The 22,798-nt window shown below is 29.0% G+C and overlaps 1 protein-coding gene across 3 annotated transcripts in view; it reads right to left on the bottom strand.

Annotated features, from left to right (window-relative positions):
- Nucleotides 1-29: 29 nt before the first annotated feature.
- Nucleotides 30-22,798, bottom strand: part of LOC142329856 (uncharacterized) — a 34,957-nt gene continuing 12,188 nt past the window's right edge. Inside the window, exons 3-6 of one of the 3 annotated variants that reach the window (XM_075374730.1) lie at nt 21,160-21,315; nt 16,524-16,769; nt 3,826-4,206; nt 30-3,759 (exon numbers count right to left, since the gene is read on the bottom strand). In XM_075374730.1, coding sequence (XP_075230845.1) covers nt 506-3,759; nt 3,826-4,206; nt 16,524-16,769; nt 21,160-21,315 — 4,037 coding nt within the window. In that variant the 3' untranslated portion in view covers nt 30-505. Of the gene's footprint in view, nt 4,207-16,523; nt 16,770-21,159; nt 21,316-22,798 lie in introns of all 3 variants that reach the window. The other 2 variants (XM_075374731.1, XM_075374729.1) reach the window with 2 other exon arrangements.

Genomic DNA, 22,798 nt, shown 5'->3' on the forward strand with positions numbered 1-22,798 from the left:
TCTTCTTACAATTAAAAAAAATCAACCGGTTAAAGCAAACAGTAATATTTTATTTTATTTATATAAATAAATGAACAGATTGGTTTACTAAAAACGAAAAATAAAAATTATAAATTTTACTCTATAAACCTTGAGAAATATTCTGGATTCGCAATGTATGAATGAACCAGATTGTGAAAATAGGCATTTTAATAATCTATGTCACTGTCTCTCTAACATTCTAATAGCAATTATATGGAGTAAAGAATATATAGCAATAAACTTCCAGAGTGTTGCAAAATGTTCAGTCGGCGTAGTGGGTTTCCAGAGTACATGTATAATTTTTGTTTCAAGAGGCTATCTGCTGAGAAACATTTTTTAGGAAAGACTGATAATTTAGAATTAACATTAAAAAACTGATAATTTACAAATGTAAAAATAATACTAATTAATTTCTCAATAAAATATAAAAAAACTGCTAGAACCATACTGTAATAAATATTTTAGATATTTATAGTACTTCCCTTTACTGGTGATCTTTGGCAACATCAAAAACAAATACTCTCTCCGTCAACTCTAATATAATAGGATTGTTAGAAATTTCATCCTCTTTCTTATCATTTTTACCATCTTTAGACTTATTTTTTTTACCTTTCTTGTTATCTTCTTCTTCATCTTCTTTCTCGCTTTCATCTTTACTTTTCTTACTCTTATTCATTTTAGGGTTCTTGGCATCCTCTTCTTCATCCTCCTCTTCTTTGTTTTCATTTTTACTTTTCTTCTTCTTAAGTTTCTTGGGATCCTCTTCTTCATCCTCCGCTTCTTTGTTTTCATTTTTACTTTTCTTCTTCATAAGTTTGTTGGCATCTTCTTCTTTTTTGCTTTCTTCTTTCTCACCATTCTTCATTTTCTTGCTAACCTCTTCATCATCTTTACCTTTCTTCTCCATTTTCTTTTTCTTTTCATCCTCTTGTGTTTTGATTTCATCATTTTTACTTTCATCCTTTTTGTTATCTTTATTTTTATCCTCTTCTTCATTCTCCTCTTCTTTGTTTTCATTTTTACTTTTCTTCTTCTTAGGTTTCTTGGCATCCTCTTCCTCAGCCTCCTCTTCTTTGCTTTCATTTTCACTTTTCTTCTTAAGTTTCTTGGCATCTTCTTTTTTGCTTTCTTCTTTCTCACCTTTCTTCATTTTCTTGCCAACCTCATCATCATCTTTACTATTCTTCTCCATTTTCTTTTTCTTTTCATCCTCTTGTGTTTTGCTTTCATCGTTTTTACTTTCATCCTTCTTGTTATCTTTATTTTTATCCTCTTCTTTCTTCTCTTCTCTTAGTTTATCTTTTTTATTTTCATCCTTTTCGTTATCTTTATTTTTATCCTCTTGTTTCTTCTTTTCTCTGATTTCATCTTTTTCATTTTTCTTTTCTTTATTTTCCTCCTCTTTTTCCTTGTTTTTTCCATCCCCTGCCTTATTTTCAGTTACAAAGTTTCCCCGCTGATAATCATTAAAACTAACACCTGACATCATTCTGTAAACATTATAAACGTGTTTCAGATTTTCTTCTGGACCTTTGTTATCAATTTTTTGTGAATTTTTATCATTTTCAGTATGATTCTTTTCAACTCCTGTTGCTTTTTCGTGTTCTGAACCTGTTTCGCCATCATTCTTCTCCGTTTCTTTTGCTTTATCAGATTTCTCTGAAACTGCTTTGTTATCATTCTTATATACTTCTTCATCTTCTTTCTCGCTTTCATCTTTACTTTTCTTACTATTTTTCATCTTAGGTTTCTTGGCATCCTCTTCTTCTTCCTCCTTTTCTTTGTTTTCATTTTTACCTTTCTTCTTCTTAAGTTTTTTGGCATCCTCTTCTTCTTTCTCCTTTTCTTTGTTTTCATTTTTAGCTTTCTTCTTCATACGTTTCTTGGCATCCTCTTCTTCATCCTCCTCTTCTTTGTTTTCATTTTTACTTTTCTTCTTCTTAAGTTTCTTGGCATCCTCTTCTTCATCCTCCTCTTCTTTGTTTTCATCTTTAGCTTTCTTCTTCTTAAGTTTCTTGGCATCCTCTTCTTCATCCTCCTCTTCTTTGTTTTCATCTTTAACTTTCTTCTTCTTAAGTTTCTTGGCATCCTCTTCTTCCTCCTCCTCTTCTTTGTTTTCATCTTTACCTTTCTTCTTCTTAAGTTTCTTGGCATCCTCTTCTTCATCCTCCTCTTCTTTGTTTTCATTTTTACTTTTCTTCTTCTTAGGATTCTTGTCATCCTCCTCTTCTTTGTTTTCATCTTTACCTTTCTTCTTCTTAAGTTTCTTGGCATCCTCTTCTTCATCCTCCTCTTCTTTGCTTTCATTTTTACTTTTCTTCTTCTTAGGATTCTTGTCATCCTCTTCTTCATCCTCCTCTTCTTTGTTTTCATCTTTACCTTTCTTCTTCTTAAGTTTCTTGGCATCCTCTTCTTCATCCTCCTCTTCTTTGTTTTCATCTTTACCTTTCTTCTTCTTAAGTTTCTTGGCATCCTCTTCTTCATCCTCCTCTTCTTTGTTTTCATTTTTACTTTTCTTCTTCTTAGGATTCTTGTCATCCTCCTCTTCTTTGTTTTCATCTTTACCTTTCTTCTTCTTAAGTTTCTTGGCATCCTCTTCTTCATCCTCCTCTTCTTTGTTTTCATTTTTACTTTTCTTCTTCTTAGGATTCTTGTCATCCTCTTCTTCATCCTCCTCTTCTTTGTTTTCATCTTTACCTTTCTTCTTCTTAAGTTTTTTGGCATCCTCTTCTTCTTTCTCCTTTTCTTTGTTTTCATTTTTAGCTTTCTTCTTCTTAAGTTTCTTGGCATCCTCTTCTTCATCCTCCTCTTCTTTGTTTTCATTTTTACTTTTCTTCTTAAGTTTCTTGGCATCCTCTTCTTCATCCTCCTCTTCTTTGTTTTCATCTTTACCTTTCTTCTTCTTAAGTTTCTTGGCATCCTCTTCTTCATCCTCCTCTTCTTTGTTTTCATTTTTACCTTTCTTCTTCTTAAGTTTTTTGGCATCCTCTTCTTCTTCCTCCTTTTCTTTGTTTTCATTTTTAGCTTTCTTCTTCTTAAGTTTCTTGGCATCCTCTTCTTCATCCTCCTCTTCTTTGTTTTCATCTTTAACTTTCTTCTTCTTAAGTTTCTTGGCATCCTCTTCTTCCTCCTCCTCCTCTTTGCTTTCATTTTTACTTTTCTTCTTCTTAGGATTCTTGTCATCCTCTTCTTCATCCTCCTCTTCTTTGTTTTCATCTTTACCTTTCTTCTTCTTAAGTTTCTTGGCATCCTCTTCTTCATCCTCCTCTTCTTTGTTTTCATTTTTACCTTTCTTCTTCTTAAGTTTTTTGGCATCCTCTTCTTCTTCCTCCTTTTCTTTGTTTTCATTTTTAGCTTTCTTCTTCTTAAGTTTCTTGGCATCCTCTTCTTCATCCTCCTCTTCTTTGTTTTCATCTTTACCTTTCTTCTTCTTAAGTTTCTTGGCATCCTCTTCTTCATCCTCCTCTTCTTTGTTTTCATTATTACTTTTCTTCTTCTTAGGATTCTTGTCATCCTCCTCTTCTTTGTTTTCATCTTTACCTTTCTTCTTCTTAAGTTTCTTGGCATCCTCTTCTTCATCCTCCTCTTCTTTGTTTTCATTTTTACTTTTCTTCTTCTTAGGATTCTTGTCATCCTCTTCTTCATCCTCCTCTTCTTTGTTTTCATCTTTACCTTTCTTCTTCTTAAGTTTTTTGGCATCCTCTTCTTCTTCCTCCTTTTCTTTGTTTTCATTTTTAGCTTTCTTCTTCTTAAGTTTCTTGTCACCCTCTTCTTCATCCTCCTCTTCTTTGTTTTCATCTTTACCTTTCTTCTTCTTAAGTTTCTTGGCATCCTCTTCTTCCTCCTCCTCTTCTTTGCTTTCATTTTTACTTTTCTCTGTAACTGCTTTGTTGTCCTTCTTATCTACTTCTTCTGCTTTTTTATCAACTTTTGAAACTACTTTACTTTTTTCCTTATTCTTTTTGTTGCCATTTTTTTCCTTATCTTTCTGTTTTTTGTGCTCATTATTTTTTGTTTCTTCTTTAAAGTTATCGGTAGCATTCTGATATATGTATATATATGGTTTAAATTTATATACATTTCCTGTATTGGTCACACTTAGATAAGGGCATATGTAAACGTTTTTTTCATCTACATTTTCCAGCGTTATATAAGCACAGTTTGTACGAAGTGTTGTCTCATTTTCTACACAAACAAAAAATTAACATTTTATTAGAAAAAACTTAAAAACATTAATTTGGTAATAATTATCATATTATTTAACTTATATCCAATTAATCTGTTACATCAAATTATCCGTTAAAACTTTTGTTTTAAAAAATTTTATTCAGTTTTCACTATAAAAATGTAAACAGATAATATTTTGATAAATATACACAAAGAGTGCTTTTTATAAGCTTTTTAGGTTTTAGGAATGGCGATAGAAAACTGAAGGAATTAGGCCGAATTAAATGTACAATATTTGGCAGATTATTTTAATAGAAAGAGAATCACAATAATTGAAAGAAGATACAGTGGGCAGGGGAACTAGTAAAACTAGAAAAAAAGGTCAAATAACAGAGATAACTGCATTTTGAAATGAATGAAAGAAGAAAGAAGATGGATCGATGAAGTAATGAATTATTTAATTTGTATGATAAATGGAAGGCTTCAGCACTGAATTAAAGTGTGATGGAGAAAAATCATTGGCGGCAAGAATTGGAAAACTGAAAAAAAAAATTACTGTGGAGTTATTGTTCAAATATAACTTGGCATTACACTAGTTATTAATTCATAACTATTTATTAGTAAAAAAAAATAAATAATAGTAAACATTTCTGAAATTTTATCATTCAGTCATTAAAATTTGGTTGCCGTATAAAGTTTTTTTTGACAAGTTATACTTTTTTAGGATTTTTAATTTTGTTCTGTTTGTGTAACTGTGTACCAAGCTTATAAATACAAAATTAAATGACTATTCTAAGTTTTCTCTGCAAAAGAATGGAAATTTTTTTTTAGTACTGTTAATCTATTTACTACCAAATAATCTCAAAATACCTTAGTATTTACATAGTCGAAGCTCTTAAAATTTAGGTATGTAAATGTAAATTTTTGTTAACATATGTTTTCAACAAGAAAATATCATGAAAACGATGCTGGACAATAATGTTCTCAGTTAAAAGAAAAATTACTAACAAAATTATTTAGCTTTAAGTAAATTCTTAATATATTTTGAATTGAAAATTTTATTTAAAAATATTCATTTATGTAACGAATGCTCTAGCGGTAGAAGTTGAAGATTTATTTTATAATAAAGAAATATATATAAATTAATCAGATGTATAAAAATACTATTAATTCGGGATAGGATTTCAACATAAAGAGTTTTTTTTTAAAGCTATCTAACCTACCTATTTAAAATAAATATTTCTGAAAAGAAATCTATTGCACTAAAACTGATAATATTTGTAACGAATTAATTTAAAGAGGGTGAAACTGGCTAGAAATATTCTTATTGTGATTTTAAAAAATAAATTAATGTAAAAGAAATTTCAACGGATTTGTACAGTTATCTATTATTGTTGAAAAGATTAGGAAGTTGAAAAATTATCTATCACTATAGATTTTCAATTATATGTATGGTTATTAAGTTATTTTGGTACTTTTCGTTTTACGCCCCCCACCACTTTTTTCGCACTTTTTAACATAATTATAGCATGTTTTATAATAATTGATGAATAAAACATTAGAGAAAACACTAACATCCTGCTGTTTTATACCGGTCATTTTAAACAACCCACCGAGCTGGTCTAGCGGTTAACTCGTCATCGCAAATCAGCTGATTTCGAAGTCGAGAGTTCTAAGTTTCAAATCCTAGTAAAGGCCGTTACTTTTATACGGATTTGAATACTAGATCGTGGATACCGGTGTTCTTTGGTCGTCCTGAGACTGAACAAGACTACATTTCATTTACATTCATACATATCATCCTCTGAAGTAATACCTTACAGTGGTTCTGGAGGCTAAACAGAACAAAGAAAGATGAACTCTTTTTAAATATATTAGTCAAGGTTAGCGAGCGTATGTTAATGTCAAGTGAAGTAATAACGGATTGGAAAATGTATCTAAGGCTAAGTGTGTGTGAACTGATCATTTATTAAAAAAACCCCAAAAATTGCACCTCTAAATGTAGTTATCAGATAGAGTGCTTATAGCTTAGATCCAAGTTAGTTTCTTAATAATAATCATAAAATGTTTGTGATTAGGTAGAAGAGATGTGAAATGAATCTGTTCAAGCTTCAGTCTTCAACTGAATACCCTAATGAGAACCTCACTGATTATACGGAGAGGAAAATTAATATAAAAAAATAAATTACTGCAAATGTTTGCATTTTTTTTCTACTAAAGTCACGGTAATGTTTTTTGGATATTTAAACATATATTTCTTTAACAAATTAATTGTTTTTAGAAATTTATTGCAAATCCTTTCCAAAGAAATAGCTCATGAATGTAATGAACTCAACGCAATAATACATGAACGTAATAATTTAAAAATAAATTTAATAACTATTAAATAATAGTAGAGTTCAGATCACCGTACTCAAATAAAATAAATTTTGGAGAATAGAGTGAATTTCCAGAGGAATTTGAAAATAAGAAATAGCTCATTCTAAAACCGGAGTTGCATGCAAAATGATCGGTTTGATATTTTTAGAACTGGTAGGAATAGATAGACACAAAATTATTTTAGAAAGAAAACGTATCGATTATTGTCTGTAATGCGACTAAATTTATATATATTTTACAGTAACACTTTATACCCATACTTACATTAGCATAGGATCTTCCATTATTAACTCTTTGATCAGCAAACAGTCTTTAAGGATAGTAATACGTACCCAATCCACATCACGAAGATCGGCGTCCAATATTCGGGTATTTCAAAAATATCAATTGTTATAATGTTGAATAATTATTAGATACTCAACAATATTCTTGAAAACAGCCCCAAACTGGTTAGTTACATTCAGATCGGAAATCCACTTGATGGTAAAAAATTTCCTAAGAATCAATAATTCTGTTTGGCATCAGTGCATCCAACCATTTAAAGTGGGAACTTTAATGTAGAAAACTCTTTCGAATAGATGATGTATTGACCCCTTATCAGATTGGAAGTATGTTTTCTCGTAAAATAAGTTTTCTGTAATATCTGCCGCTTGTTCCTTAACATTCACTTCAAAAGTGATACGATCTAACTTCTCGAAAATTTGCTGATAATGTTCAGGATCGGCCCCCAACCCTATCATTGTAATAATTGGTATCAGAACAATCCATATAAATAATTTATCGTTTGACTCGAAATTGATTTCAATATGAAATCGAATTCGTCCCAGTTTTATAAGTTATCATAAGATCACTTCCGATCTCAATTTTTAAACCTAATTTTAGTAAGTTCTGAGATCAGAGGGAAGGAAGTTAACCCTGCTTGATCGTGGCATTTAGGGTAGGTGGATTACCATATAACAATCCTCGAACATTTCATAATATTAGAGTCTAATAATTTTAAAATTATAAAAGATTCCAATAATTTCCGCTTACTTTATATAACTTGACTGCATAACTTCTACTAAATTTTAGAACTAATAGTAATCACTATTTGCCCGTTTTTAACTAGTTTAATTCCATTTTATATACCGGTGAAAAATAGCATGGAATAAAGGCTTTCCCGTTGAACTTCGATATTTCAGTAATTCAATACGAGGATAGTAATACTTCAATAAGAGGTTCCACCCCAGTTCGACAATTTGGTTTTTGTTATTTTACAGAATCGATATCTATTGAGGCACCAATTTTCCAGGGTAAAACCAAAAGGATCGTATTATTTTTCTATGATAAATAATTATTTATTTTTTTTTTTTATGATAAATAATTGAATAGAATTTCATTTTACGAGGCTCGGCTGATAAATTTTGCACACTAGCGTGCTACGCGAAGACAAAAGGTACTATCGAGTTGGACGTGGCAGCATATGATAATTAAAATCCCCGTCACAAGCCTGCGATAATGCGTTGAACCCCGTTTACCGGTTTGTTTTCAGTAGCAGTTAAAATGGAGTCGAGTACGGCCAATATGTCAACACGGTTAAAACAGCGCGTAGTGATCGAATTTTTAACAGCAGAAAATGTGAGTCCTACAAATATTTTTCATCGTTTAAAAGCTCTTTACGGTAGTGAAACTTGACAGGAGTACTGTGGGTGGGTGTTGAAATTTTGCGAATGTGAAACTGGTAAAGTGACAATTGAGGAGCACCTCACAGCAGACGATCAGTTCCTGTGACTGACGAGAAACATCGAAAAGAGGTAAAAGATTTCGTTCAAGGTGACTGGCGAATCGCCCAGAACAGCATCGCTATTCAGTTAGGCATATCTAAAGAACAACTACTAATGAACAACTAATGGAGGGCCATATTATTGAGCAATTAGGTTACAGTAAAACCTGTGCACGATGGGTACCACGCAAACTCTCTGATGGCTCTCCGCAAGCTGAAGTTTGAGACTATTCTGCATCCGCCATACTCGCCAGATATGGCTCCGTGCGACTTCCACTTTTCCCCATCTCAAGAGGGATCTCAAAGGTAATCATTACACCACTGACGATGAGGTGAAGGAAGCTGTGGCCACTTGGATCCGAGAAAGAACGCCAGAATTTTTCAGTGACGGAATGCAAAAACTTGTCTCATGTTGGAAAAAGTGTATCAGTGTATTTATTTTTTTATTGAAAAATAAATACTGCATTTTGTAGCTAAGGTATTGTACTTTTATTCAACTTTTATTTCATTCCAATATCTCTTTCATTCCCGTGCTACGCATATCGTATATATGTGCAAAATTTATCAACCGAACCTGGTATATTAAGAAATTATCTAATATTTCTTGGGAAAAATTAATATTATTTATTTCATGATTTTTAATGAAATCTGCCCGATTTGCATTTAATTAAAAGAACACTTCTATTCAAAATATAGTTGTAAACTTTGTTCGTACTTTATAAATGATCATTAATTTTATTAGGATTTAGATTCAGAAGTTAAAAATAAACAAATTTCGGTATATAGTTTAACAAAAGCTATAATAGAGATATTATCAATCCAAAAGTGTCCATTTTAAATTATAAACTATAGGCTGTAACCGTCCCAGTTTAAAATAAAATAATATTAGTTTTTGAATTCAGAGAATGAAAATACTCTAATATAAAAAAATTCGCATTATATAAATTATTTCCCAAAAATCAAAATAAAATGAAAAAATCTAAAAAAAAATTATAATACTTTACTAGTTATTTATTATTATACTAGAAAAATAATTTACATGAAAAAGGTTACCTAAGATTTCTTTGTGGGGGGTGTAATTTAGGATGAAGTTTCATTGTAAAATTATCATTATACATTTAAATAAATCAAAAAAAGTTTTAAAAATTAAAAAGCATTCAAATTTTTATTTTTTTCTGCTTCTTCACCTCCAGAACCATTTTCCAAGAAACCTTTTCTTCGTTTACCTTGTTAAATGAAAGAGACTAAAAAATTCCATTACAAAATGTATAACCAATAAAAAGTTATCTAAGATTATTTTTTGGATGTGAGGGGTGAATTAATATGAAATTTTATTTTAACATTATTACTAAAAGTTTATTATTTAAAATTTCCATAATATTAAAAGTTTAAATAAAGAAAAAAGTTTTTAAAATTTTTAAAATAGATATTTATAAATTTTGTACGCCTCTCTTGCCACCAATATTGCCCTCAAAATATTTTTTTTTGCGTCGATTGTACGACTACTATGCCTAGGAATACATTACAAAAAAATTCGGTTAAAAATATGCAATAAATAAAAATATACCTTATTTGATTTTTGGAAAATAGGGAAATTTTGAGGAAATTTTTTTTTTAAATCTGAAGATGAGCATGTACGCATGTACTGAGCTTAATATAAATTGGTGTTATGTTTGCATAATTTTGAAAAAATTGACTCGAAAACCCCTTACCCTCTAGAGATATTAACCCCAAAATTTTACCAACAAATTACCCTATATTCACGAGTCTCTGTACAAAATTTCATCAAAATCAGTTAATCTAGCCAAAAGTTACTAAACTTCAAACTCACCAACGCACGTACGTACGAACATTACCCTCCACTTTTGTGTTTTTTGGGGTATGAAACGTTGAGAAATGCAAAAGAATCTATACCCTACTTTTTGAATGATTAACATTCTTTCCATCTAACAGGAGAGCCCTAGAACTATGTTGCCAAGAAAGTAAAAATCAGTATACATTAGAATATTAAAAAATATTGAATATTTAGAATACTTGGAACATTTTACTCTAAGGACGGTAATTTTATCCTTTTTTTTTTATATAAAAGCCAAGAGTTACAGACTATTTTATGAAATGAAGTATTTTTTAAGGTTTTTTCTTTAACTTTTAAAGAAAAAAATTCAAAAAAATACTAAACCAATTAGCCTGTAAAACTTATTTGGTGGTGTAGTAAAAAATTGTTAAAAAAATTTTTTATAACTGGCTTCATAAAAAAAAGAATGTTTATTTTTACTTTCTTGGTATCATGACAAATTTTTTTTACAGAGACTATGGTGTAATTTGTTAGTAAAACTTTGGGGTCAATATTTCCATGGGTGGGGGAGTCAATTTTCTGAAAATTTTGCAAATGTAACACCATTTTATATTAAGCTCAGTATTTGCATGCATTCTTATCTTAACCATTTTTAAAAAAGATTCGCCCCAACATAACTCCCGTTCCCAAAAATAAAAAAAAAACTATATTTTTTAACTAATTTTTTTTAATGTCTTCCTAGGCATAAGTAGTACTGCAAGCAGCTAAAATAACAAATTTGTGAGCAATATATTAGCGAAGTGGAAGCTCCCTCCTAATCAAAAGTTAAAAATATCATTTTTTTGAATTTTTCAACTTTTTTTCAGGTTTAGTTAAACTTTTAATATTATTAAAAATTTAAATAATAAACTTTTAGTAATATTACAATAAAATTTCATCATAATTAACCCCTACCTCCAAACAGATCTTTGGTAACTTTTTATTGGTTGTACATTTTTAATGAATTTTTTTTAGTTTCTTCCATTTAACATAGTAAGTGTAGAAAAATCAAAAGGTTTTCTTTGATAGTGATTTTGGAGGTGGGGGAGCAGAAAAAAATATCGATTTTCTGAATTTATAAAACTTTTTTGGTTTATTTAAATATATAATGATAATTTTACAATAAAATTTTATCATAAATTGCCACCTTCCTGAAAAAAGAAATCTTAGGTAACCTTTTTCATGCCTAATTATTTTTACACTATGTAAGAATAAATAAGCAATACCAGGAAAGTATTAGAACATAGATATCAGATTTTTCTTTTTCAAGCATAATGTGAAATCACTGAAGAATTTTAATGAATTTTTTTTTATTTAATAAAACTTCTTTACAATTCTTCTTTTTAAAGATTTAGGCATCTTGTTATTACCAAAATATTAGGTGAAAGGTTATTTAACTCTATAGAGTTTTGTCTGAATTGATATTAAATTTATTAGTGTTCATATTTATGAATATATATATTTCTCTTTTGCTATGACAAATATTTACAAAAAAAATTAAAGAAAAAATAAAATGAAATTAAAATATTTTTCCTGTAAAAAAAAGAAATCATAGAGCTTATTGAAGGGTGGAATCAAAAACCATTTATATAAGGTAAAATTCAGTAAACTAAATGTGGATATGATTGTTAAACAATCATCTGCAGTAGTTAATACTGGATTAATAAATATAAATATATTAAAAAATTGCATTACTGTAATATCACAAATGAAGAAAACTTGTCTGTATTTATAAGTGTGGATAAAAACTGGAAAAAATTTCTTATAATTAGCTGAAAAAAAGAGCAAGAGATAACTATTAAAAATTAAAAAAACAAGACTACCAAAAAAAAAAAAACATTGCTCTTTAATATAGGGTAACTAAAGGGTGTGTGTGTAAAGGATTTTGGATAACTCTGTCTATAAGGGGATGAAAAGTATGGGGGTGCAAATTGTTTTAATGAAAACTTTATATTTTTTTAATCGCAGATGGTACATGGTACAATAGTGAAAACTGGTATTTAGATCCTTCTTTAAATAAAATTTACATGTGTTTCATTATTTTTCAAAAATTTAATTTGGGGTGTCAAAATTGGAGAAAATCTTTTAATGAAAATTCTATAATTGAAGAACTGAAGATGTTACAGTTTTGAAAACTGATTGTTATTTGGACACCCTTTGAAAATAAAATTATATTTATTTTACCATTTTTTAAAAATCCAATTTGGGAGGTGACAAAGAGTTGAGCAGAATTGATGAAACAATATGAAGCTGAAGGTGTTACAGTAATGAAATATAGTATTTTGACTTTTCTTTAAAAACAAAAAGGCATTTTTCATCATTTTTAAAAAATCCAGTTTGGAGAGCAAGAAGGTGTACTATAAAAGTTTGTATGAAAGTTTTAAATCTCAGTAATGTGTAATGAATAACTGGTTGCAGCCAAAGGGAGTTTGTGTTTAATCCACAAATACCTCATAACAACAGAATATCTTTTTGAGTTCAAAAGACTTCACTTCTCCCTAAAGCTGTATTATGCAATCACTACCAAGTCCCAGGGATAGACTCTTAATTAAGGTGGTATATTTTGTGATACTGTTCTGATCAAGGTTTTACTAGTCTCCCTTGATCCAACCAGTCAAATGTTGAATCAGTTCCATTTTTTTATTCATAGAATATCACTCCTGAGATGATTTTTAAATGAATTATTATATCGGATGATAACAAAGTATGTCAATGCTTAGATAAATGTCCAACTTAGCTTAAAATGAAGATTGGACACATTATGTGAAAATGAGCCACAATTATCGAGAAAGAACAAGGTAAATTTTGTCAAATAAAAAGAGTATGCCATTAAAGTTGTGAGGGATTGGTATCGAGTTCCATAATTAATTGCAGTAATAAAATTACTGTATTACTAAAACCAAAATATCTGTAATTTCCTAATAAATGATGGTTTTAAAAAAAATTGCATTGTGTTTTTTATGAGACCTTTTATCATCATTACTTTAGTGTTTGCTTTGATATCTCAATATATTTCTGCCATCTAATGGTATTTTGTTGTTAAATATCTATTTTTCTGGGCCGAAGCAGAGTACTCTTTGCTTTCTGTTTGTGTTGCCATTGGCATCATTTTGTTGTGCAGAGTGCAAATTTGGTGAGTTTTCATTAGATAAAAATAAGGAATTGAAATAAAAATATATGTTAATTTTTATGATGGTGAAGCGATTCGTTGTAAACAAAACTGTTTCTTGTATGTAAAATTTAATAGTAAAACTTATTTTCATGGTTATGTGAATATTACTATAAAGATTGATTCACAATATTTAAAAAAAATAACAGATAGAAATACCAACTTAGATAGTTAAATAAACTGCTGAACATGTCTTTTGTCACACTGGATACAGATTCTGTCCAACAAACAATGTTTTTTGGTGGATTTCTTTATTGCAACAGGATTGTTTTGCATTAGTTGTACTGCAATGAGACTTCTAATAAATAACCCTTCTCTTATATTACACTTTTGTTCATATACTAATGATTTCAAGTGGCCCCATAGGTAGCAGTCCAGAGGTATTAAGTCAGCAGACCTTGAAAAGGCCAGTTACTAGATTCGCCACCTCCAATCCACTTGTTTAAAAAAACATTAACTCTGATCTAACTGCTAGAGCAAAGTTTGGAGTTGCCCCCATTGAGGTGGAAAATCATCTGTCTTTTTGTTATCAGAGAAACAGCTTCCAATAGATATGGCAATTATTCTCAAGTTTAATATGAAATATTCTCATTGAAAATACGAGAGTAAGTCAATTATTATCCACAATGTAGTTATAAATTTTATTGCAATACAAACAGGAAACTTATATGTACAACATTTTTCAACATAGTTCCCTTGCATTTCAATGCACTTGGTCCATCGTTGCACAAGCTTCCTGATGCCCTCATAAAAGAAGGTTTTCGCTTGAGCTGTGAGCCAGGAATGCACCGCTTTTTTCACTGTTTCGTCCAAGGTAAATCAATGTCTCTTTGAGTGGACCAAACAAATGGTAGTTAGAAGAGGCAAGATCAGGACTATATAGAGCATGAGCCAGTACTTCAAAGTTGAGTTTCTTGACTGTTTCAGCAGTGTGGGCAGCAGTATGTGGACGGGCATTGTCGTGCAACAACACAACACCCTTCGACAGCAGTCCTCGATGTTTGCTTCGAATTGCAGGCTTCAGCTTGGCAGTAAGCATCTCACTGTAATGCACACTGCTTATTGTCATGCCCTTTTCCTCATAATCCCTTCCAGTACTGGGCTTTGTGAGTCCCAAAAAACCATAAGCATCAGTTTTCTTGCAGATGGTTGGGTCTTGAACTTTATTTTGCAAGGCGAATGTGGATGTTTCCATTCTATACTCTGCCGTTTACTCTCCAGTTCGTAATGATGGATCCATGTTTTGTCACCAGTGATGATTCTGTTTAAGAAGATGTCTCATTCGTTACCATAGTGATCCAAATATTTTTGCAGATGTCCAAACGCGTTTGTTTATGCAACTGTGTGAGTTGTTTTGGGACCCATCTTGCACAGACTATGAAACCCAAGTCTGTTGTGGATGATTCCGTAGTCAGAACCGTGGCTAATTTGCAGACGATGTCCCACTTCATTAATAATTACTTTTCTGTCTAAGAAAACCATCTCACGTGCAAGCTCAATGTTTTCCTCTTTTGTGGTGGTAAACAGTTGTCTGGCTCCATTGTGTGTAACACTTGTGCGACAATTTTTGAATTTTTCAATCCATTTGTAGACACTCCGTTGCGGGAACACACTGTTCCTGTGCTGTACAGAAAGTCTTTGATGAATTTCGGCCCCTGATACACCTTCCAACCACAAAAAACGGATCACTGAACGTTGCTCTTCTTAGGTGCAAACAGAAAGCGAAGCAGCTATGGTTAACGGCAGGGCAGCGATAATGGAACTAACCTAGCAGCATCAAACCTGCACAGACATAACAACAATTAAACCACGCATGTGTCATCTACACAACACAACAGTACTACCAACATAAACAAAAATATAACTAAATTGTGGATAATAATTGACTTACCCTCGTAAATGGTCCCAATATTTTGTTGCCTCTAATACAGTGTCCCATTTTGTCGTGAAACCTATGTTGACATTCAGTTCTGATGATGCGGTGTAGATCTTTATGGCTCTATTTATGAGTAAATGTGGTTTTATTGGTAAACAAAATAGAATCTACGTCATTAATAGTGCCTTAATCCCGGCTTGCTCCTTAATTTACCTTCCCAGAATTTCAGGAAGCTTTCATTTCTCCGGGGGAACCAAAATCTGAGCAAAATAGTTTGCTAGCCTTAACTTGCTAATAAAGTGTTTATATGAACTTTTTTCCTATTTTTATCAATAGCATCAGCTCCTGAGAGATTGCCATAGTTTTGAATCACTCTGTATATATATCTTATATAATGTTAATAAAGTATGGTAACCCCTTAAATAACTTTTCTACCTTTAAACATAGAATAATAAAATGTTGTAAATGAATCTGTACCTTGAAACGATTTATTTTTTGATATGAGACCACCACACCTAAACATCCTTAAGGAAGAAGGTAACTAAAAAAAATTTAAATGAAAAAGGTAGGGTTGTTACAAATCATTTTAAAGACAATGATAAAAAAAAAATATATATAAGAAACTTCATTATATAACAACCCTAATCAAAATGTAGGCTTTTTAATATTTTTCATACCTAGTTTAAAAAGACGCTTACAGTATACTCAAAAATAATTTTCTTTTCCCCAAATATTTAATGAGCGACTAATTTTTATTGGGTTTTCATAGCCTGAAGTTTTTTAGATCAACATTTTTGCTTTTTAATATCTTTTAAAATATATCACAATCCAGCTAAAATGATATGTTATAAAACCCTACTCTTTTCATTTAAAAGTTTTTAAGTTACCCCTCTGTGCTACGAAAAGGAGAGTTAATTAAAGACTTGAGGAGGTAAGAGTGTAGTGATCACATGTCGAAAAATAGATTATAAAAGGTAAGAACATTTGCTAAATTTAATTTTTCTACATTAACTATTATAAAATATATTTAGGAATTGCCATACTTTATTTACACCCGGTATACCAATTAAAATATAAAAAATTATTATTATTTAAATAAAATAGTTTTAATATTTAATTTTAAAATTTTAACTTTGAATCCTTCCAATAATTGTCATATGGTTCTCTTTGACTAATGCATGACAATATCTACTCTTAAGAGTTTTTTCATCAATTTAGCCTAATGGAAATGTATAAATTAATATAATAAATTAGAAATTGTGCATACAGTGATAAATAGTTGATAATTTAAAATAGTGTATGTATAATCCCTTACCTTCAATGGGAAATTTTAAAATAGATTTTGAGTAACTGCCTTTAGATTTTTCCATTGGTAAATTATTATTTGGCATACTTAATTCGAGTTCACTGTTTGGGATTGTGTTTTTTTTGATACCAGGAATATTATTCATCATTATAAAATTTTCATCATCCTTGAAATTATTAAGTTGTAAAACGAGTGTTATTAAACCAGTCAGCTTACTTTGAAAAGGTAATATATGAATACTCACGAAAAGCGTACCTAGAAATAAATAAAAATAGATTTATGATAAACACATCTTTCTTACTTTCATGAATCTTGGTAATATAATTTTTATTTTAATACACAATTAACATATAACACACATATTAACATATAATAATAATTTTCTTTTTATATAATCAATTATTGAATATTATTATGGATTATAGAGTTGGTACTTTTTCTTTTTATGTCCCCTCCACTTTTGTCGTTTTTTTTCACTTAAAAATTACTTCATATAGCGTGTTTTATAATAATTGATGAAAATAGGATTAGAGAAAACACACTTACATGCTGTGTAATACCGGTCATTTTAAACATTCTCCATATTAAAGTGTTTTACATATTAAAAATATAAGCATTATTGCTTATAACTATAAATAATTGAATAATTACTGAATTTTTTATTTAAATAATCAAAACATTATTGTTAATTAGTCAAGGCTAGCGAATATAGGTTAAGTTTGGTTTGATGATATTTATAATTTCTCTGCAAATACCCACTGATTTGGAAGAATTCAGTCTCTACTGCACTTTCTTTTTGAAAATGAGGACTCTTCTATTTCTATCGTCATTCCTGGCCACCTACCTTTTTCTGGCTTTTTAATGATCAGCACACACCTCTCCTAGTACATTTTACAATCCATTATTGCTTTGCTTTGCTTAGGTTAATCCATTAACCTACAGTTGCTAACCTTGATTAATATGTTTAAAATGACGGATAAAAAACAGCATGTTAGTTTTCTCTAATGGTTTATTCATCAATTATTATAAACCAGTACCAAAATCACAGAAAAAAATACATTAAATTGATGATTCGTTGATGTTAGTAAATTTTTTGATTTTTTATATAGTAGGGGCTGTTTCTTCTAATTTTGTCAGAATATGTATAAGTGATGGCTACAATCTACTGTTTATAGCAAAATTAAAGAAGAAAGTCATAGATATTTATAATTGATATGTCTAAGTTGGATTTCGTCGATTATACTCTGTAAGTTCCAATGCCATTTAATTATGAATTAAAAGATATATGAAAAGTTCACAGTTGTATAGTTTTTCTTTTTTTTTTTTGAAGCGGCCTACTAGAATCATGCTAATACTAATCTTCATTTTTCTTCTTTTTCCTTACTTCCTTCATTTTCTTGATGTGCATCCGTTTTTCTTCTTATATTCATTTACTTCTAGTGTTCTTCCTTCCTTCATCCACAATAATCTTTGCATTATAAATTATTTATCTTATTAAATAAATAATTCTACCAAATAGTCTCTTCTTTCATCCTTAAAATTTGAAGTTCCTTTTTATGATATATGTATACCATTTGGTTTTTTGATTCCAAAATTTTTTTAAATTTTGTTTAGTCTTTTTGGATTTTAATTTATTTTTTCTAATTCCAGTTTGCAAATCTTGGGTTTTAAAATTTTTTTATTCGATTTTAATCTGTATCTTTCTTTTGTTTTTCTAGGACCAAAGAGTTTCCTTAGGATTTTCCTTCTGATTTTGTGAAGATTTTCTAGGCCAGATAGATTTCTTCTTTCAATTCTGTTTAAGATCACTGGTTTGACCACAGTATTATAATTACACAACTTTGTTTTTAAAGAAAGATTCTTTTTGTTGTAATTTTTTTTGTTAGAAATCTAATTTTTATAATCTGAATTTCTGGATTTCAAAAGCTCTTTTTATCCTTCCTTACTTGTACTTTTTTTACTGAATATATTTTCATAAATATTTTAATTGCATTGACATTTATTTTTCCATACATACTCTTTCTATTTGGAATAAACTTTGAGGTTTGTCATGATTTTCTGTTTTTGAGAAAAACTTTGCAAATGCACTTTTTTCTGCTGTTTTTTTTTTTTTTTGCTTTGTTAGTTTGAGAAACTTGTTTTCTATTTTTGCGATAAGTGCTATGTAATCTGTGAAAGTAAGAAAGCTGATTTTTAGATTTTGGTTTTTGGTTTCGATTTTAACAATTTTGTCATTTTTTTCCAGAAGGTTTTCATGACTGTCTAAAACTAGATTGAATAGCCTTAAATAAACTACAATTATATCCCGCTTCTAAAACATTTTATGTCAAACGATTAAAATCTAAACTTATATTTATCAATAAAAATCTATCGAATTTATAGGAGAATTCACATAGGCAAAAGCTAAGTAAGAATGTATTATTGCAATCATTATTGTATTATAACTGTTATATTATCATTACATTATAATTATTATTTAGAGTGCATTATTATTATTCATTGTATGACCTATTTCAAACATATAAATTTTATATAGTAATGTCTTACAGTTTCTAAACAAATTGCCAATCTCTATGGCAGAGTGTCTCGGCCTTTCATTTGGAGGTCCCGGGTTTGAATCCCAATCAGGCATGGCATTTTTCATATGCTACAAAAAATTCAATTTCCATATCCCATGCACAAGCTTCAAACTTATGTGCCAATATAAAGCCAAAAAAAATTACATACAATTCAGAAATGTTTAAAATTTCAATTACCAAGTTATAATGTTCTATATTCTCTAATTACCTAATTTGCTACACGGATAACATTAAGATGATAGCTAATTGTTCTGCAACATGTTGCAGACAGTCTTCTGTAGCAAAAGTTATTGTAGCTGTGGATCCTGGTTTTCAACTCATCCAAATAAGCATGTAATTATGGAACTGAAACATTTTGTTTCACATATTTCCACAAGGTGTAATGTCTGAGGGTCTCTAGGGCCAAAAGTATAGTATCAAGTCTTGGCTCCCGTATGCCCTATAGAGCATTGAAACAATGTTTCACTTAAAAACTGACAACTCCATCTTTCTGAAAAATGAATTCTTTAGAACCTTTTTTAGTTGTGGAAAAAGCCAGTCTTGCAGCATCTCAAGATAAGACTATCCTCTTACTGTGTTTCCTTCAAAAAAGAAAAGGCCATAAATTTTTGTGAAGGAAACCGCTCCAAAAACATTAACTTTTGATAAATCTCGTCCCTGCTGGACAATCTCATGAGGATTTTCAGGTCCCCATATGCAAATATTGTAATGTGAAACTTTCTGGAGGAAAATTTTCTCAAAATTTTGCAAACGTAACTCCACTTTATATTAAGCTCAGTATATGCATGCATGCTTATTTTACAATTAAAAAAAATTGTCCCAAAATTTCCACTTTCCCAAAAATTAAAAAAAAGTTTTTTGTTATTTATTGCATATTTTTTAACCGATTTTATTAATGTCTTTTAAAGCAAAGTAATAGAGCAAGCAACACAACAAAAAAAAAAATAATAATAATGCCTTGTGGGTAACAGTGGTGGCAGAAGAGATGATCAAAATTTACAAATATTGATTTTTTTTTTAATTTCTCAAAACATTTTTGGTATATTTAAAATAAAAATTTTTTAAAATAATCTATAAGCAAACCTAAACAAATTTCAAGATAAACCATCATAAGCTCACTTTATATTATTTTACCATTTTTAAAAGAAATTTTCCCTAAAATTCCCTTCCCAAAAAAAAACTATACTTTTATTTATTGTCTATCTTTTTAACCAAAATTTTTAATGTCTTCCTAGGCATAGTAGTAGTACAGTGAAAAAAAAAAAATAAATAAATACTTTGAGAGCAATATTAGGGTTGTGGGAGCTGATTAATGTTTATTAATATAGAATTTTTAACTTTACAAAACTTTTTTTGTTTATTTAAACTTTTAATAATATTAAAAGTAAATAATAAACTATTAGTATTAATATTACAATAAAATTTCATTGTAAATCATCCCCCACTCTCAAAAAAGAAATCTAGGTAACTTTTTATTGTTGTTTTTGCTGTTGTTGTAGGTAAAGTTAAAATATTTCACTGAAAAATTTTTAATTCCTTGCATTTAACATAGTAAATGCAGAAAAAAAAACTTTCTTGGAAGGTGATTTTGGAGGTGGGGAGCAGAGAAAATAAAAAATACAAATTTTTTGGATTTTATAGTTTTTATAATAGTTATATCTATAAAATTCAAAATAGTCTATTTATATAATATTTTTTATTATATAGTCTAATACCTAATTAAATCCAGTTTTTTAATACCTTTCAACACGTTACAATCTTTTTAATAAATTCTTCAGGAATGCTTTCTAATTTTCACTTGGTAAAACCAATCCTGGAATCTAATCTCTGCAATCTTCATTTTCTTAAAATGAGGTTTCCTAAGGTTCAACTTTTCATGTTAAAATGAGAACAGAGGTACATCCACATAAAAAATCACATTCTTAATTACTATTTAATTTTTTATTGAATGTACCATTTATAATATCTATAATGTAATTGTAATATAAAAAAGTACGTTATACCTGCAAATATGATTTTACAATCTTGTTTACTAATAATATTTATGATATATTAAGTATGCTTACCATCATAAATAAAAGTTTTAAATTTATCGTCTATATTTTTATATATCATAAAGATGTTTCTAAATCCGATTTTCCTTGCAGGTGGTGGCGAAAGTATTTTATCAAATTCATCTATACATACATCGTTAATGGTGAAAGTTCCTGTTAGTTCTTTATCTAAAAAATAAACAAAAAAGATTTAAATATTAGTTAAAAATTTTCATTAAATATATATTCATGTGATAAATTTTAGATTAATATACTATAACAAAATTTTGTAATTAAATGTACAGTAAAAATCATCTTATCTGGATTTCTATAGTTTGAAATTTTTCTTATCTGGATTCATCCAGGGGGATTGAATGATATTTCAAAGAACATCTTGAGGTAAAACAATAATGTAAAAATTTTCTTCTTTATTAAGTGCATCATATCTAATTTAATTTTTAAAAGGGGTTTTTGTTATTACAGTATAAGATGTTATTGGAGAGTGAATAATTCCATTGAAAATAACTTTATTTTCTGTGAACAACATATTTACTTCAGTTGTGAATATTTTACTATTTTTTTCTTTATATTGTGCCCAATAAATAAAACTGAAAATTAAAAGTTTAAATGTAATAATAGCATATGAAAACTGGGACATTTATCATAATGTATGATTAATCATAACTTCTGCTGATTTAGTTAAAGTACAGTCTTATTTAAGTTAGTATGCAAGGTTGAATACCAAAAATTAATTATAAGCCTTACTACCATTGAGAAGTGTGGCTAACAGCTTGCTTGTACTCGTAGTACCACTGTGGTCAGACTTTATATGTATAAAGATACACAACTAATCCCTTGGATATACAAGGAACAGCTGTATAAAACAAAATTATGTAAAATGTATAGTTATCTAACTCTATATTAGTAAAATAACTATGTAATTAAACAAAGCTATAAAAATTAAAAACTTAGTTCAAACACCTCTACTAAGAGTATATTTGTGAACTTTTCAAATTCATGCATTTGCTTTCTAATTCGATTTATTTCATCAAATATAATCATAATACAACAAACTTAATTTTTTTTTTTAATATGAAAGAAGAATTTTAATGTTGAATTTAACTTTATAGCTGTAACTGCATACTCTTTATTTTATTATACAATTTAATTTTGTTTATGTAATTTTTTCATAAGTTATTAATCATAAAGTTGGTAAAAACATTTTATTTTGAGGTAAAAATTCATGTTAAATCTGTTTGTATTAAATAAAGCAGAAAAATGAAAAGTTAATGTTTCATTTTATATCTCATATTATTCTTAAGACAGCAGTTTTTATGTTAAACTGATGTGTTGGTAATGTTTTAGAGAATGTAGCAAATAGTGTATATGACTGCAAAACTTAATTATTCTTGTTAAAGATGACTATTTTGAACTTTTTCTTGAATTAAAAAACAAAATATTAAGAAATCATGAAATATACATATAAAGATTATTCTACAATAAAAATTTGAAATTTTTATAAAATGTTAATTGTAATGTATTATCGTTAATTGTAATGTAGTATTTTATTCAGTGATTATGATAGAGGTGTATAGTGCTATGATAGAGGAGGTACGTGAAATGTAGACAAAGATAAGAAAATAAAAAATGACTTATGTTTGAGTTAAAATGA

Source organism: Lycorma delicatula, chromosome 9 (assembly GCF_047948215.1).
Source record: "Lycorma delicatula isolate Av1 chromosome 9, ASM4794821v1, whole genome shotgun sequence".
Taxonomy (NCBI): Eukaryota; Metazoa; Arthropoda; class Insecta; order Hemiptera; family Fulgoridae; genus Lycorma; species Lycorma delicatula.